General features: G+C 38.8%; 1 protein-coding gene across 2 annotated transcripts in view; it reads left to right on the top strand.

The window, feature by feature from the left end:
• Positions 1 to 18235, top strand: part of LOC107041365 (mitogen-activated protein kinase-binding protein 1) — a 210334-nt gene that overhangs the window by 166923 nt on the left and 25176 nt on the right. Inside the window, exons 6-7 of one of the 2 annotated variants that reach the window (XM_029126324.1) lie at positions 3672 to 3743; positions 4886 to 4999. The exons of the other annotated variant lie outside the window; for it this stretch is intronic. Coding sequence (XP_028982157.1) covers positions 3672 to 3743; positions 4886 to 4999 — 186 coding nt within the window. The remainder of the gene's footprint in view (positions 1 to 3671; positions 3744 to 4885; positions 5000 to 18235) is intronic. 2 annotated transcript variants of the gene reach the window in all.

Below are 18235 nucleotides of genomic sequence, written 5' to 3'. Positions count from 1 at the left end.
TTCTTGGTTATCTGTATATCAAAAGAAATGGGAAAATGATCCGAATCCCAAGGTTCATCAGAAATCTCATAGTTGATGTTGTCCGCAATATCTAATGTAGAGAAGATCAAATCAATATTCGATTTCGTATAGGATCTGCTATCTTCATGTGAAAGTTTATCTGAGTTACGTAAGAAAAATTCCTCACTATCAACAGCTTAAAGCTCACTATCAACGCATCAAAATCACCGACAATTATAGAATGGGAGAGAATCGAATAGAATTCCTCGGAGAGATTGAACCCTGGAGGACGATAACATAAAGAATTGTTACTTGTGGTGTTACGTTTGTGAGGGGAATACCACATAACTCCACTCTTTCGTCTGGAATATCCAAATAGTCAACTGCTACATAAGCTATGCTATTTCTAATGAAGAGAGCTATGTCTCCTCCTGTCGAGTTGTCGCTCCTGTCTTTTCTGTATGTTCTAAATCCTGGAAATTGATATTCTTGCGGTTGCACGGTTATGGTATTTAGTCTAGTTTCAACACAAATGACTATGTTGTACTTTTTCAATATAAGAGGTAGTTCTTCCTTAACGCGACGAAGACTCCTTGCATTTCAAAAAACTGATCTGATATCCCTTCGAAAAGAGATTGGTTTCATAGTATTTGGTTGTGCAACCATGATGGAATAGAAAACAGAAACATCGACATCTACATCTATTATTCTTTTTATTGCATAGCTTCCAAGTCATGTAGGCTTGGACTGGGGCTAGAAGTGAGACTATTTGCTCTTGATGTGGATATAGGACCCACTATGCACTTGATGATTCGCTTGATGCGACCCTGAAGGTTTCGTTCCTCAATATGTTGGTGAGAACAGCTTAATATGTGAATCAATCCCGTAATATCCTGGGTGAAACTTTTAGCAATGTCCAGTGGGTTTGACTTTCCATGGCTGTAAGCAAGGTATAGAGTCAACAGTTTGAAACTGAGAGGGAATATATTCTGACTCTCATCAATGTGTTGTTTGAAGGGACTCAGCTGTTTGCCAATAATCTCGATTTTATTAGTGGGCGTTTGAGCGAGGATTGCCTCAATGCTCAACTGTTGATTCACCCCCTGTGAGAGAGGAACCTCTCCATCGTCCTCTTCTGCTTTGTTTCTCACGATTTTTTTTTCTTGGAGGTAGGATTCACTGTAGAGAGGCTAGCCATTGATACATTACGTTTGGGCCCTTTTCGTACATCATCAGTCTGCGGGGAGAGCAATATTGACTGTTGAGTCCCATCTTGCTCATTAGACTCATGAGTCCCATTCTGCTCGTCAGACTCCGAATCCACTCGACTTCCATGAGTTATTAATAATTTGTCAATGAACTCCATGGTGTCCTCATCCTCCACGTTCAGTATAGCTGCATGGCTTTGACAATCTCTTTCTGAGTGCCCAGACTTTTTACAGATAAAGCGTGTAAATGATTCTGAGGGAGGGAAAATCCAGTAGTCTTTGCTATTATGATGTATCTTGAACGTCGTAGGGAGTTTCATTACATCATCATCAGACACCTGTAGTTGTCGGTTACTGTTTACATGCGTGTATCCAGGGTTAGTGACCCCCGCTTTAATCAGTGAAATGGGAGATTGCGGTGTAATACCTGTCTCTTCCAATTTTGCATCAAGTAGCCCATTTGAGATCCAAGGAAATACATTGGATAGAATAATACTCTTACTTTTTTAAATGAATGGGTGTATTGACAGCTCATGGCCTTTTATTGTTACCTTTATTTTCTCATCGACGAGTTTATCAACAAATTTCTCGTTGCTCAATAATAAAAATACTCTTTTGTTCGAAATCCGTGAAACATTCAATACCTTACTGGGTCCAACTATACTTCCCACTGCCAACAGATAATCTCTGTTAACGAGTCCTTCAATTGCCTCTAAAACTATTGCTACCTCCTCCTTGAGGAGTTTTGATTGCTCAGTAACTTGGAAGTATATCATAGTGGATGACTTGACTTGTGTATTATTTTGATTGGCCTTTGAGTTCTCCTGTATTCAGAAGAGTTGTCAATGCTAAAGTTGAAAAAAAAAAAAGGATTTTAGACGTTATAGTGGATGGTCTAGATGACCTCCACAATGAAAATTACACTGTCACACTTGTTTTCACGTTTGTGAGATGCAGAGGAATTTTTCATGATAAGACTGCCATAAATGACAGAGAATTTTACTTCGGAACCGCGTAAACACGTCTAACTTGCACCACGGTTCAAAGCAGACTCCTTATATTTTATTTGTAATTACATTTTCGACTTGCAATCATTTTAATAAATTTATCCTGTTACCCCGCATTTCTGATTTCTCTTTGGTAAATTAGAACCCAGTCATTTCAAAATTAGCTTTTAGAGCAGCATTTCAGACCCAGCCGCCTTCGCGGTTGATATATTGAGCTGTCGGCAGCTGTTACGTCGTTGGTTGATTCAGTGGAATTCGAATTTTGTTTTTGTGCGATTTGGGAGAAAAAGTACTGGCGCCCAATTTTGGTTGGCAAGATTTGGTCACCGAGGGCTGCGTATTTTTGCATCGTGTCTGCAGAGTCGCGAAATACGTCACAGTATAAATGATTGCCTTTGCATTTGATCCTTAATTTAGATTTAGAGAATTTTGTCGGCTACCATCATGCCAAAACTTCATTAATTTTTTTAAATTAATGAGTCAATGTACAAACAAAAGTTTTCATTATACAATCCTGTACTAACGATATACAATCGAATACATAATATAAGTCCGTTATCTAATTAGTGAACTATGTCGGCTAAGTACCTGAAGGCGTGGATCGTTCTATTTAGCTTCGGCTTCTTCAGCCTCCTCTACATGTCTCCTCCTCTCTCCCGCACTCTTATAATTATTACATGTTTCATAGATCTATTTTAGGAGATCTCAACCCGTAACGAGAAAATCTCATTAAAGTTTACGCAAAAAATCTACTGAAAATGGGATTCGCGATCGCAACATAGATATGAAAGCCATCAAGTGATCTTTAAATTAATTACTCTTGGGGGCCAACCAATGAAATCACGGAGAACCCAGTGATCTCATTGATTGACACCTATCATTGGTTCACTCTTAGTGATTTCATTGGTTGGCCCCCAAGAGAAGTTAGTTTAAAGCCCACTTGGGCTCTCACATCTACGTTGCGATTGCGAATTGTAACCGAGGTGTACATACATACACGAACTGTCAAATTTTTCTCAAAACATTGTTGAAAGATCGTAGCAATCATACAATATGGATTATCATGAAATTGGAACCTTGATTTGTCAAAATTAGGTTAACAATGCGTAAGAAGGAAAAATACATAGAACATAGGAAATTATCAAATTCAATGAGTGACGAGAAACTTATTATCCGCATCCTCCATGAATGTGTCGATAAAGTTTCTCTGTCTATTTAGAATTATTAATGAACTTTTAAAAGAATGATTATGAAATAATCTAAAGATCACGTTTCCCGATATTTCAATACTGCTGTCGATCACGGCCCGAAAATTCATCAATTCACGGAGTTAGAGGTATTTTCCTTGTTTCAGATCTGTAAATGCTCATGACATGCGATAGAAAGGCTTATTTCATTGAACAATTGTTTTATAACTAGGGTTCACTCATAATACTTCTTCATAACTGCCCTTTAGGATGATGCCGAGTTTAATATTTTCCAACCATGTCCTGATAGTTACAGAGAGTTGGTGGATGATTCAATGCAGGTACTAACCAGCGTTCATATTTATTATACATGTTAACAGTGGTGAATTCTCTCATGTCCTATTATTCTGCAGTACACGGAGAAAAAAGTCGGGGAAAAATTCTAGTGGTCGGCACCAGAAATGAGGCAAACTGACGCAAACTGCCAAACTCCCATATTTTAATCAACATAAGAATAAAAATTCTAGATCACGGAAATTTTGCTGTAAGTTAATCAATTTTCGCAAAGAAGCACGAGAAAAATTCTAGAGCTGGCACTAGAAAATTTCCCGGTGTGTCAATTTTGTGGGGAATTCCATAGAAAATTGTGGGAAAAACTTCATTAATTCTTGGTAACATTAGAAATTTTATTGTGCAGTTGGAGAATTTTTCTAGTACTAGCACTAGAATTTTTGCCATTCTTCCTATCCTCGTACGTGTCCGCGCGACATCGGCAACGTTCGGCTCGCCAAAGTGAGTCGAACAGCTGCACTCGGGAGTCCCGAGTGGAGACTTACAAATGACGTCTTCAACGTCGGGTAACGTTAGCGCGTGTTCTGCAGAATTATGTGATAATCAGGGATTATTGGGCTTATTTTTCTCTGAAAGTGTGATTAACCATATCAAATTTGTGGGAAAAAAAGTGTGAAACAACCGGTCGTAGAAATTGTTGAAAATTACTGACATTATTCAGTGATGACGTTTTAAGATAATGTAATTTCCTGTAATGATGGAAAAAATGCAATAAAAAAATCTATAACAATAATTCGTTGGCTTAAGGCTCATTTTTGTTGATCTGTAGTACATTAATTTAAATAACGTTGATGTTATTAATGAATAATTAAGCGAAAAAAAACAAAAATTATGGCCGGGGAAAATTTTTTTATCTGTCAAGTAATTTTTCGTTTGCCGATAAAGAAGATTTCGTGATGAAACGAGAAATTTTCTAGTGCCGAAGGGAAAATTTTCATGTGCTGGCACATTGCGCCTCAATTCTAGTGCAGCACTAGAATTTTTGCTGGAATTTCCCCACAAAAATTCTCTGACTTTTCTTTCCGTGCAGAAACTATTAAATTTTTCTGTCTATCCATATTTCTCAATAGAAAATTTTCATTTTATTGTTTCCATTCTAATCTCTTCTTCATTTCACCCCCAAATGTGATAGATGACGGGTGGCAATGTAACAGTAACTAGAGGTAACAATGACACGGAGTTCATACGGCAATCGAGACCACGACATCACACTGATGATAGCAGTTTTGGGAGTTTGAAGTTTGAGGTATTACTCAAATTGATTCATTGTAGTTAAATTTGCCGTTAAATTAATGGATTCAAAACAAATCCTTATTTCCATTTCTATTCTACTACGTACTATTTCACGGAGACTGCATCCTGTCAATTCATAGCAGATCTCGAACTACTCCTTTTTATAAATTAATTCTTGATATGTAGATGAATGAAGTTGAAATTATATTGGAAGTTTTGAGCAAAAAGGAATCATCTCGGGTTAGTAAAAAGAACTCAAGGACTTGAGTGGTTTGATAGCTCATAAATGGCGCTTCAAAACGCCCTTCATTGCGGGAAAGTTTTTTATTAGGTGTACAAATAAGTTTTAGGACACTTCGATTCCGTGTCATGAAAATAATTCAAAGTTATCGCTTACATATGATATGGTGGGGTTTGTTATGTAGTATCAAAACATAAGGGAGTCATAAACATAACCTTACATTCTGTGAATAAAACATGCAGACCGATAAGCTATTTATGAGACACTGCATTCGCTATGAATTCCATCAAGGACAAACTGTTAGGAAAGCATGTCAATCAATTTGTTCTATTCTTGGGGGCAACATTGTATCTAAAAGTACATGTGAGTCTTGGTATAAGTGATTGAAAGAAGGTGATTTCGACGTTAGTGACCGTGAACGTACCGGGGCCCCTGTAAGAGTCAATGACCAGGAACTGCAAAAAAAACTCTTGCCAGATGGAAAAACAACTTGCAAAACAGCTTGGAGTAACTCAACAAACCGTTTCCTATCGCTTAAACGCAATGGGAAAGATTCAAAAAGGAACAAAGTGGGTGCCACACTTTTTGACTCAAGAAAATAAAGATAGCCGACTTGACATATGTCTGAATCTTTACAATAAGCAACATAGAAAGTCTTTTTTGTGGAAAATTGTGACTGGCGATGAACAGTGGATTTATTTTGATAATCCAAAACGCAAATATCATGGGGTTAACCCCGGCGAGCCGACGACATCGACACCGAAGCGCAATATTCACTGTAAGAAGATCATGCTGTGTATATGGTGGGATATGAAAGGCGTACTGCATTATGAACTTTTGAAGTCTGGCGAAACAGTTACTGCTGATCGCTATCGCCAACAATTAATAAGATTGAACCAAGAAATTGAACAAAAACATCCATTTACTGGCAAAGGAAAACGTCCAGTAACATTGCTCCATGACAACGCCAGACCTCATGTGGGTAAACCGGTCAAAGATACGTTAATGGGTCTTGGATGAGAAGTTGTGCCACATCCGGCATATTCACGAGACTTAGATCCAACTGATTTTCACTTGTTTCGGAAGATGCAAAACGAATTGATTGATGTGCGATTCAAAACATTTGAAGCAGGGCAAAAATGGGTCGATAATTTCCTCGCCTCGCAAGATGAAACTTTCTTTGCGCAAAACATCCGTGAATTACCTAACAGATGGCTGAAGGTCATTCAAAATGATGGAGATTATTTTGATGAATAAATGTAGTTTACTTTTTTTCGAAAATGAATTTTAAATTTTTTGCAAAGTGTCCTAAAACTTATTTGTACCCCTAATAATTCAAATAGGTGTTCTAATCAACTTAATCTAGGGGCCGAGAATTAAGTCATACATCTAATATGTCCCATGGTAATGGTTACTATGTTGCATAGGAATGCCTACTATGTCCATAGAAAGGGCTACCCTGTGAATGGGAAATGGTCCTATAAAGATAGGAAGTATCTCTAAAATAACCGGTTTGAAATTCGCCATTGCCTCTTGATGCATTCATAAACTCAAGACGCTTAAGGCGTCTTTCCGTCGTTGAACTCTTTTCGAAATAAATATATTTATTTCAGAGCAGATTTGCTCCAAATCAGCAGGCTAAAAATGTCGATGCTGGGGATGTTCGTCTCAAATTTTTGTCTGAACAGATGGCGATTAGAGAAAAATTTTGAAAAAAAAAGAAACAGTAATTGAGGAAATTATGATTTTTGGAAAATTTCGAGTTTCTTTCAATGATTTTTTTCTTTTTTCAAATTGGCGCCAATATCTCAGCGGGGTTTCAAGCTATCAAATCGTACTTTGGCATGCTTAATTAACATGAAAAGCCATTTAAGTCACCATACAGAGTATTATTAACAGTTTGACGGCATTTATACCAGAAAACGTGTTTTTTTCAATCGGCAACTGCTGAAAATACTCTTTTTTTTTTAAACTGAAATTTTCATAAAAAATTGTCAATAAAATGACAAGAATTTTGGCGCTAATTAGAGTTTCTCTGTCGCCATAGTTCAGCGGTCATTGATTCATTGTGTGAGAGTGAAGTATTGAAAATGACCGAAAATCGTTGTCCTTCATGCAATTATGCTCCAAATGAGTGAATAGCTAATTAAATATTCGCAAATTGAAGGGTCTAGTAACATTGTGAATTTCAATATAACACGCTTTTCATCTATACTCAATTACTCTCCATTTTGATCCATATTTATCGTTGAACGATGTCGGCAGATAAGGTGGGATTCTTGTGTTTCTTCGTTATGGTGAATTGTAGTGGTCGCTACTCGTTCTCATCATTCATCGGTTTTTTGCTTCCGAATGGAAGCATTGAAGTCAGTTTATTTTTAGATTCTCTAATTTTGCTTGGAAATGATGTAGAATGGTCTGCAACGTAAAAATACGAAGTTGGACCCCCTTGTGTGCATGTGCGGATATCCACTGGTGGTCAACTTTTTAAAAATTGAAGACTTAAAGGAGTAAAATGATTCCAAAAAATCTGAAATTTTGTTAGATTATTGGTGTTAACCCCTCAAGTACGCGTCAGGCAGGGACCCGTACCTGCCAGGCAGGGACTCTGGTCTAAATGGATAGCTCTCTTCGGAATTGAATATTTCCGAAACTATGGCTAATAATTTAGCCAAGCAAGTAACATTGGCAAGAGGGATACTGTAAGTCAAATTACATATCGTTTTTACCACTATCCATTCATCAAAAGCAATCAGATTTGAGTGATATTAAACGTCCAACACGCTTGGTACCAAAAGCGCCCTGTACGCGAGGGTTTAATGAGAACTAACTCTGTGCTCATTTTCAGCGCAATCAATCCAGCCCTTTTTTCTTAGAAATCGCCATTGGTTTTTAAATCGTTTTTCGCAAATATCCCAAAAACTACTCAACCGATTTCAATATATTTTCTTAAAAATATTCGTTTCGATGTCTTCTGTCTCAATCAATCAAAATATAGATACCCGTTCATACAAAAATTACGAGATATTTTCATTTTTTGGTTTTTCGGTCAAAATCCTTGTTAGCACTCTCAGTTTTGTACAAATTGACATTTTACTACGTCGGTGAAATTTACAAGTATTTACTGGGCCTTGGGACCCATTGAACGGTTTGTGATATATGACGGAATATGAGAATACCTAAGGAAAATCGCGAACCTGATCGATTTTGCCCCGTATAACCACGAAAAACTTCATTTTTTCCTGTTTTTATCTTCAAAATGCTCCTTGCGTCATAGTTTCCGGACGATTTTAGCTTTTGCTTCCGAATGGAAGCTTTGAAAATGCCATTTTCTTCGATTTTTTAATTTCGCTCGAGGATGACTCAGGGTAGTATGAAACGTCGAGATTTACTTGCGTTGAGAACTGTATGTATGTATGTGTGTGCGTTTGTCCGGAACTGTGTCAATATCTCGCGAACAGCAATTTAAAAAAACTGAAATTTTGGCTCATAGTTGGTACCAATGAAACTAAATCTCAACCCGATCGGTTCAGTAGTTCCTGGGATTAGTTGATACGCTGTTACGCTTGCCGGACGTGTTTTTGTGTGCTCCGCAACTCTGCCACGAGTTCGGTTCGCTTAATGCTATCTAAGTTTGTTTTTTAGGCATTTTCTCATATTTGCTTTTGAAGTAACTGTTGGGTGCCGGTCCTGGTTCTGTCTGCGATTGTGCGTGTGTTGGCGAGCGTGTATTAGCGTGTGTTAGCGCTTGCGCGTGTACTGATGTTGGGAGTGTGGGGATAGATTATTTGCGGAATTATCCGTGAATTCGTCGATATTTGTGCATTGAACTGTGTTGCTTGCCTATTCGAGTGAGGTATATTTACGATTTCGTGCTTGTGTGCGGATGTCGACCGCTGTAGACAATTATTATTTTAGACTTGGTGTGAACGTTGACTTGGTGTTTATTGTTTCGGGCGTGTGAGTTTGTCGTTCAGCTAATTGATATTTCTGATATCGGCGTTGCTGTGTATTGTGATCAGCTGTTGGTTGTGCCAGCACGGTGTGTCGTCATGGCATTGTGTGCGATTCGTAGACTGGATGTGGTTCCCTCAGCAGGAGTGGCAGTGCGTCCGCTGGGTGATGGTCGTCATATTTTCCATGCAGAGTATGTTCAGGAAACATACTACTCTCAGTTTACTGTTGCTCAAACAGCTTCGGCTTTGACAAAGCAAGCTTGCTTGCGTTGTAAGGAGAAAGAGAAGAGTAAGGATGATGCTTCCTCTTCAGTCAAATGTGGTGATGATGCTGTCTTGACTATGATGCGTGAGTTGTCTTCAAAATTCGATAGACTCAGTGCTGATGTTAGAAAACAGCAAGGTGATTTGAACGTGCTTACTACTGGTGATGCGACGAGGGCGTCTGAGTTTGCTAGTCTGGATACGAAGGTTTCTGTCTTCTTCATCAAGTTAATGAGTTCTCGGCTTCTTTGGATGGCATGCGTGGGCAATTGGCGGCTCAGGATGCACGGATTGTGTTAGTAAAAGAGTGTGTTGCTGACATGGTTCGGGCAGAGCGCATGGGTCGTCCAGTTGTTGGGGTCAACCCAGAGCTATTATGGTTGAGCTCGCTCATCGTACGCGCGTCAATGAGGTAATCGCAGCTAAAAGACGAAATGTTCGTATTTCGGCTTATCAGCTCAATGATACCTGGGCTGATTCTGTAGTAAATGTGAACAAAAAACTACCCCCATCGTTGCATTATTTGAGAAATGAGGTGTAACACAGGCATCCTGATATTGAGCCTCGGGCAGTCTGGTTTGGTGATATTGTGGTTTTCGTACGTAAGGTTGGAATTCTTCGGTCTTTCACTGTGCGGTCATTAGCTGATATCGGTGCATTGGCTGAATGACTACTTATGGAGCCGCCTACTACTGTGGGTGAGGTGCGACAGGAGAGTGTGCTTCGTTTTGGTCATGTAAATGCTCAGTCTTTGCTTTGCCATATTGATGTATTTCGGCTGTTTATGCTTCAGGACAATTTTTATGTGATTGCAGTCAGTGAAACATAGTTTTAGCTGTGGGTTTCTGATGCACAAGTCGCTTTGCCAGGATATAAACTGCTGAGGTGGGATCGAGAGAGGTGCAGAGGTGGAGGTTTTGCGCTTTACGTCGAAGAGTGTACTAGTGTGCGCTTCCTGACTGGATCTGACGTTAATGAGCGTATGCCCGAGTATATATTTGTGGAGCTGTGGCGGCAATATTCCCAAAAAATTTTGGTTGCACTTCTGTACAGGCCGCCTGCAGTGGGTTCATTACATTTTTTTCAAAAAAGATTTTATTGAGTATTGGGCAGAGCATCGGGATGTCATTGTTCTGGGGGACATGAATGCAGATTTGAACCCGGCCAGTGTTGGTCTTGATGGTGGTGAGCGTGATGCTGTTCATGACGATGCTGGTTTGGATGTGGGAAATGGTGTTGCTCAGGATAGGATAGGTGCCGTGATTGATCGAGATCGCAACTTGCATGGTGCAGCTTACTATAGAGGACTTATGAGAAATTTTTGACGTGGATACGTCTTAGTCGTTAGTTAGGGGGGTCATTCCGCAAAGTCCACCTAGTCCGCAACGCCATCTGGCGACAGACATGCAAACTATTACGTACTATCAAGATCAGCTATCGGTAAGAATGGGAACTGTAGTCAGTGATTCATATTCCCTGTTCCACGCGTCAGGGTCAGCACATAAACCGAAAATATAAGGGATATGAAACAACTATAAGGAACAGCCTAGCGAATGTTGCTTATTCCTTGTTTCTATTCATATTCATTTATTTTTCTGTTTGATATTTGTCATTCTCTCATGTTTATCATGCACAGAATTGATCAGTTTTAAAAATGTTGGAAATTTTGAGAAAATTCAGAGAGTTTTTAGAAATTTCGAAAAAATTCAGGAAATTTCCAGAAATTTCTGGAAAATTCAAGAAAATTCTAGAAATTTCGAGGCGATTTTGGGAGATTTATAAAAACCCAATTGACTGTAACCTTGATACAACCGTTGAATAAATTTGGCGTGGACTCGTCTATGTAGTTTGTGTTGGGATGTGTTGATCTGTCATGGATCAGTTTCCACCTAGACGTATCCACGTCAAAAATTTATCGGCTGTATCAAAATTATTGCTTTGATTAAAAATTTTGATGCTTCTGACTTGAGCTTCCTTGATGCTGGTGTACCGATTGACACAACTGCATGTCGCTTTTCGCAGCGCTTGATGGAATTTGTTAACGAGCAAGTTCCTGTTCGTGAGCTACCAAAGCGACGTTTTGTGGTGCCAGGAGTAACGCCGCAGGTTTGCCAGCTGATTACGGATGAAAAGCGTTGCTATCGATCGTGGCGGCGAACCCGGAATGCAGAGACTTACGCCAGATACAAGTGACTGAGAGCTAAGGTAAAGAGGGTGCTTAGAGGGAATCAGAAGGTCGCTTTCGAGCGTTGCTGTTCAGATAGGCTCCCGCCAAAGAAGAAGTGGACTAGCGGGTGCTCCCGGTCCTCCGCCTCATTTCTCGTTGGATGATTTCAACGATTATTTTATGAGCATGGGTGCTTTTGCTCAGCCTCGGGCGCCTCCTGCGTTGTTAGCTGTTGAGGATTCAGCTGAAGAAAGTGAGGATTTGATGCACGAGGCTTTTCATTTTTGACAGGTGACGCCAGAAGTTATGAGGAAGGCCTTGGTGCATATTACTTCAATGACTGTGGGTCTGATGATGAGTCTGTGCGTCTTTCTCGCTGCTTCGGTAAACATATATGGGGTGCAGTGACGCAGTTTTCCAATAGCTCGTTGGTTCAGGGTACTTTTACAGAATCCTGGAAATGTGCGCCGGTGAGGCCTTTAGGGAAGGTGCCAGGGGCGTCTCGATTAGAAGATTTTCGGCCTATTTCTCTGCTGCCATTCCTATCTAAAGTGTTGGAGAAGATCGTGCTGGATCAAGTAGTCAGTTACTTGAACAGAGCCAACTTGCTTGACCCGTTTCAAACGGTTTTTGTGCAGGCTTTGGTACCCAGTCGGCAATACTGCGTTTGCTTGATGACATTCGGCGGGGCTTTGATAGGTCTGAGGTGACGATAGCGGTATTTCTGGATTTTTCAAAAGGTTTTGATGCCGTCAATCATGAAATTTTATTGGAAAAGCTTCAGCGAATGCATTTTGGAGAAATACCGCTTCGATGGTTGCGGACTTATCTCACTGGGCGACCTCAGAGAGTGATTGCAGAAGGTCGGTTATCTGGCTGGCATCAAATACAGTCAGGTGTACCAGAGTATTCTTGGGCCAGTTCTTTACTCACTTTATGCAGGTGATTTCTCCAATATACTATGCATCTTTCTGACGCGGACGACACAGTGCTGTATTTGTCTTGCCCTGTTGCGGAAGTGGATCAGTCGGCGTAATTGTATTCTCTGCCATTCAGTCACAACCACAGCAGTTCTGTGCGGCACAGTGCAGCTGCTCACCCAGCACCCAGTAGATCAATTCCCTCAAGTACGGCTTGGGGATCACGTTCTGTAGTATTCGATGACGGTTAAATACTTGGGGATGGTTTTAGAGTCTACTTTGATTTAGAATGCATATGTAAAGGTCATTTCCACTAAGGTCTTTGGGGCCTGGAAAAAGTTGCGAGCTAATGGGGACCTCTTCAATGAGAAGTTACGCAGGAAACTTGTCATTGCTGTTATGCTCCCGTTTTTTTATTACAGTGCGCCAGCTCTTACTGATGTAGCTTTTCATAATCCATTAAAGTTACAGAGAGCGTTTAATGCTTGCGTGAGATTTGTCGCCAGGCGCCGGCGGAGAGGTCATATCTCAGCTAATAGACGGCGACTTGGCTGGTTGTCCATAGCAAATAGGAGGTGCTATCTAATGGCTTGCACTATTGACAAGGTCATTCACTTGGGAAAGGTTGGATTGTTTGATGATGTGCGTTTTCGCCCGTTCTCAGGTTTGCAGGGGCCGCGAGGCAGAATGGATACTCTGATAGTGCCTTTCGCACGTCTAACCGTCTTCCAAAGATCTTCCGCGGTGTGAACAAGCTTTGGAATGGTCTACCCCCCGACATCATATGTGCGCCTACTCTGCTTCAGTTCCGTAGAAACTATTATCGGTATCTTAGGGCTTTAGAGGAGACTGCTGCTGAGTAATGTGCGATTCAGTGTTCAGGTTATATATTGATATGAAAAGAGCATCACGGAGAGACTATTTTTGAAATGCAGAAGTTTAGTTAAGTTTGATGCTTATTGTTTTTGCCATTCCTTTCGCCAAATTTGGTGTTTGGCATGTGATGTTATGTAGGCAGTGCTTCAGGGGCCTCAGTGGGTGATGCATTTGCCAAGTGCCTGGAACACTCCAACCTGTCTTGAAACCACCATGAAGACAATCTCTTAGCCTCAGAGATTGATTCCGCGCATGCGTACTAACCAATCAACCTCCTCGTTCACCTGTTCTCGTGTTTTGGTTCGTTTGGTGGTGTTACAGCACATCAACAATTGCCATACATATTAGAGACAAAGTCCAAATAAAGAATGTTGAAAAATGAAAGTGATAGTCCCAGATAGTGATCCAGAGGGTGAGAGAGTTGAAGAAAGTAAAAATGACATAGACGACGAGTCTGATGGCGTTTCTGATGACGAGGAAGTGGAAGGCGAAGAGGAACAAGAAGAGGAGAACGCAGAGCTCAATGAATTCGTAAATGATGCCACATCAAAGCTTCAGCCTGCAAAATCAAAGGACGTTTACAATAGGGCTTATGAAAAATTCATGAAGTGGAAGGATTTTAAGAAAATAAAGAGAGAACTATGTGAGAACACTCTGCTTGGCTATTTCAACCACTCTCTGGTCCACCTTTTCTGTGCTAAAGAGTACGATTAAATTGAACCACCAAATTGACATCGATAATTACTTCAAATTGAAAGCTTTCTTAAAAAATCTAAACAAAGGACATAAAAAAAGAAATTAAAAGTATTTTCACCCCAAGAAATAAAGCGATTCGTTATGGAGGCACCAGACAAGAAATGACTGGCTGTCAAAGTAAGTAGAAAAAAATGATATAGTATTTTACCTACCGAATCGGTGAATTACTTTTTTGGCGAGTGTGGAATTCCAATTTCAAACTATCAATTTCATAGACAAACCTAGCGAATTCTATAAAAACTTTTCTTGAATTTCAATTAATAATTCTATTAGTCTTTGGCCGATTCTATTGAAGAATGCGGCAGCTTTACTGCGCGTTTTTTCAATAGAAATGTTCAATAGAAAACATTCTATAGAAAAATTCAATAGAATTCGATTTTTCTGTACAACTTATTCTATTGAAACATTTTGTATAGAAAGTTTTCGACTCTATTTTTTTTCTCTATTGATTAATAAAATCAACCAAAAAAACTCAGAAAACTTGAGCCGAAGAATTCCTACAGAAAATATTTCAATAGAATAAATTGTATTTTTAGGGATGAATCCCTGGGTTCTGCTAATTGGAGATAAATATCCCTACAGTGGGTAGATACTGGAATCCGGTATATTACTCGGTAGAATTAGAGGTATTTATTTATTCAAACTAACTCATAGTTATCCTGAAGGGATAAATATGAGGAATTTACAAAGATGATACAAAATAAGAATTATGCTTGATTTATGTTGACGACTGAACTCCCGAATCCTTGTGAGTTTAGTTTATCTAATAATTAAGCGAGTCATGTTATGATACTGGTTAGCAGTGTTGCACGTGAACACTGAATTAGTAAAATAATAAGTGAAGTAAGTTGAACTCAATTCATTGTTCACCTTCTTCACTTTTGTAAATAAATTATTACTTAATTTATTGACCCTATTCTGGGGCATAACAGTATAGAAAAATCGAATTCTTTTGAATTTTTCTATAGAATACTTTCTATTGAAAATTCCGATTGAAAAAAAAACGCGCAGATAAGCTGCGGAATTTTTCAATAGAATTGAGCAAAAACAAATAGAAAAAAATGGAACTTCTAGCAAAGTCGTTAGGTTTTTCGATGAAATGTCATACGCATAAGGATTATAATCACACTCGTCAAAAAAGTCATTTACCATCAGTTATATCAAAAATTTTATCGCAAAATGTTCATCGACAGTCTTCAATTAATTACTGTTAAATTCAATAGGTTGCTGCTATTTTTGGATTGTTTGGAGCTCTTAGAAGGAAAGAGTTATATACGGTAGCTATGGAGGATATTACAGAAGAGGGAGCATGTTTAATGACTGACATTCCAAAAAATAAAACTGATAAACCCAAAGCATTTGCCGTGAGAGGTGTATTCTATGAAACAGTGAAGAAATACATGGCCCTACGACCCGAAGATTACGATCCTGAGCACTTGTTTGTCAAATATCAGAATAGTACATGTCATCGTCATAACAGTAGACTCAATACCCTAGGGTCCCTGGGGTATAATATCATATATTATAATGAGAAAAGTATTGTTGAAGTCACATAAAAATAATTGTCAGTGCAATTGAAAGAAATGATTGAAAGCGAGTTTCCTAAGTTTAAACTTCCAAAAATTCGATTGTTAATTATGTTCACAATCATCAAACCTTTATATATCAAGATTAATAACGTATATTCTACGTAAAAGTTGAAAGCAAGACCAAATAAAGTTCGTCTCGTCTAAAAAATAAATATTACTCTTTTTAATCAGATTAAACCCTTTATTCTCTTGGTTTTTTCCGTTTTTTATCGTTCCCAGCTCTCATGAATGAATAATTGAGATTATTAATTAACTGATCTGATTTTCTTTTCATCATCACTTCTTCTCATTTTTATTTTTTCATTAGATATTTGTTTTTTTTCAGTGGGGGGGGCTTCCCCCCCCCCCCCCATCATCCCATCAGGGGGACTCCGTCCCCCTAGGCCCCTCCCCCGCCCGCCCTTTCCCTCTTTGAACCTCGCATTTGGCACGTCTGTGACAAAAAATAGTATTTGACATTCGGTCGTTACGCTTGGTTTCACGACCTCATGTCAAAATGTACTATTCAATTACTATATGCATTGTAACGGTATTGTATTTTTATTTGCTAAGCAGTCTCCGATGGTTTTTTAACCTGGAGTCTATATAATAAAAATGGATGGATGGATAGATGGATAGATAGATATAGCGATTTCACCAAAATCGTTTTTTGAAAATATCTCACGATTGGTTGGACCAATTTCGTTTTTTTCAAACTATTCGTCACGATGATACGTATCTTATCACATATGAATTCAGTGACCCCGCCGTGGAAAATTGGATTTTATTGTCATTTTTTCATTCTTTCGACGAGATTGTTTGTTGCTACGATAACTTGAGAAATGGTCGAGATAGAAACTTCTAACTCCGGATGATTTTAGGTCTTATGATAACATAGTTTGGTATTTTAAATGGGCGAACTCGGAGGAGTAGTTCCGGAAACATTCAACTTTGAATGTGAAATTTCGTTCTCCAATATCTCGAAAACTACTCGGCCGAATTCAATTTTTTTTTTCAAAGTATTCGTTATAATGGTGGCTTTTTGAGCCAATCAAAATATCAATACCGTTTCATTGAAAGTTTTTGAGTCAGCTTGCTCAGGCGTGTTATAATATGGTTGAAAGTTTATATTATGATCTGAAATTGCGGTTAGTGGTCAATACTATTTGGTCACACTATTCAGGATAATTTGAAGTTAATTGGTTCACTATTTCTACAAATGGAGAGAAATTTTCTAGAGAAATTGTAGTATGGGTACGGGAAACAATTACAATCTATCGGCTGTGAAAAATTCTAGTGCTGTTAAGGTAAAATTTCTCGGTATTTCTGGTAAAATTTCTGGGGATTTCTGTGCCATTTTCGGTTATAATACCCCGAGAGCTTCAAAATGATCGGCTATTTAGAGGGAAATACTCCAATTCATTTTGAAGCTCGAGGGGTATTCGGCGGATTATTTTCCCCATCACCATTTCGATAAATAAAATTGTGGTATTCGGCGTTATCGTGGTAAATTCGACAATTTTTGTCATTCTGCTTGGCAACAGGAAAATCACCGAACGATGGGGTATTATCGATATAATTCTGTTCTCATTGGACCACAGGACCTCGAATTCCGCAATTCTATTGTTCGGAAGGGTGATGGGGGAAATAATCATAATTATTTGCCAAACTGGTCCATGTAGGTGCGATTGTTTTCATCGAATATAGGAACAAATATCTATGATAGTACCATATTTATTCGTCATACAAGGATTTCATAATTCTTCCTCTCAACCAAAATTAATTGAGTATGATTCTTCTCATCGATTTACGAGTTACCGGATTTAATATAAATACATAGATGGGGATATGTTTTCTGTAGGATTCATTGACATAATGTTTTGAGGTTTTAATCGTCTATTTTACTCCATTTATCATCTCTGAGAACACATGCATTGTAATGGCCAATCGCGTGAGGACTGATAATCTCCGGATTTATGACATTGATGATACCTGATAGATGATATGTTGCATCGTGTACATTCAAAATTTTAGGGTAAGCATTCAATGATTCTTGTTTTTTGTTTTGAGTTTTCAGTTACGCCTGATAACTTGAGGTAAAATGGGGATAATCCCATTTTACTAAAGATGAAAGAAAGGTGAATTTGTTTTATATCGAAATATCTCGAAACTCCCTGACCGCTAATCCTTAATTCTGATTGGTCAATATGTGACACGAAGTTATTCACAAAAAAAACGCGGCATTTTCAAATTCTTCAGTGACATAATTTCAAATTCTTCAGTGGTAAATTTGTTTTTCACGTCATATATATATATATATATATATATATATACATTTTGCACGCAATTACAACTGGCCTCCGCTATATCAAACAGACGTAGTCGCCTCCGATTTTTGAAAATTTTTCGGTCCCCCGCTCGAAAAACATACTCCTTCCGGGTTAAATCCCTCTGGGTTTTAACATTGCGAAATGTGTGTGGTGTGCGTGGCGTCCTGAACT

This window comes from Diachasma alloeum, unplaced genomic scaffold, assembly GCF_001412515.2.
Source record: "Diachasma alloeum isolate Michigan unplaced genomic scaffold, Dall2.0 Dall_scaffold_00363, whole genome shotgun sequence".
Lineage (NCBI taxonomy): Eukaryota > Metazoa > Arthropoda > Insecta > Hymenoptera > Braconidae > Diachasma > Diachasma alloeum.
Note: the sequence above shows the minus strand (reverse complement) of the source record. Positions and strands in the feature narration are given on the sequence as shown.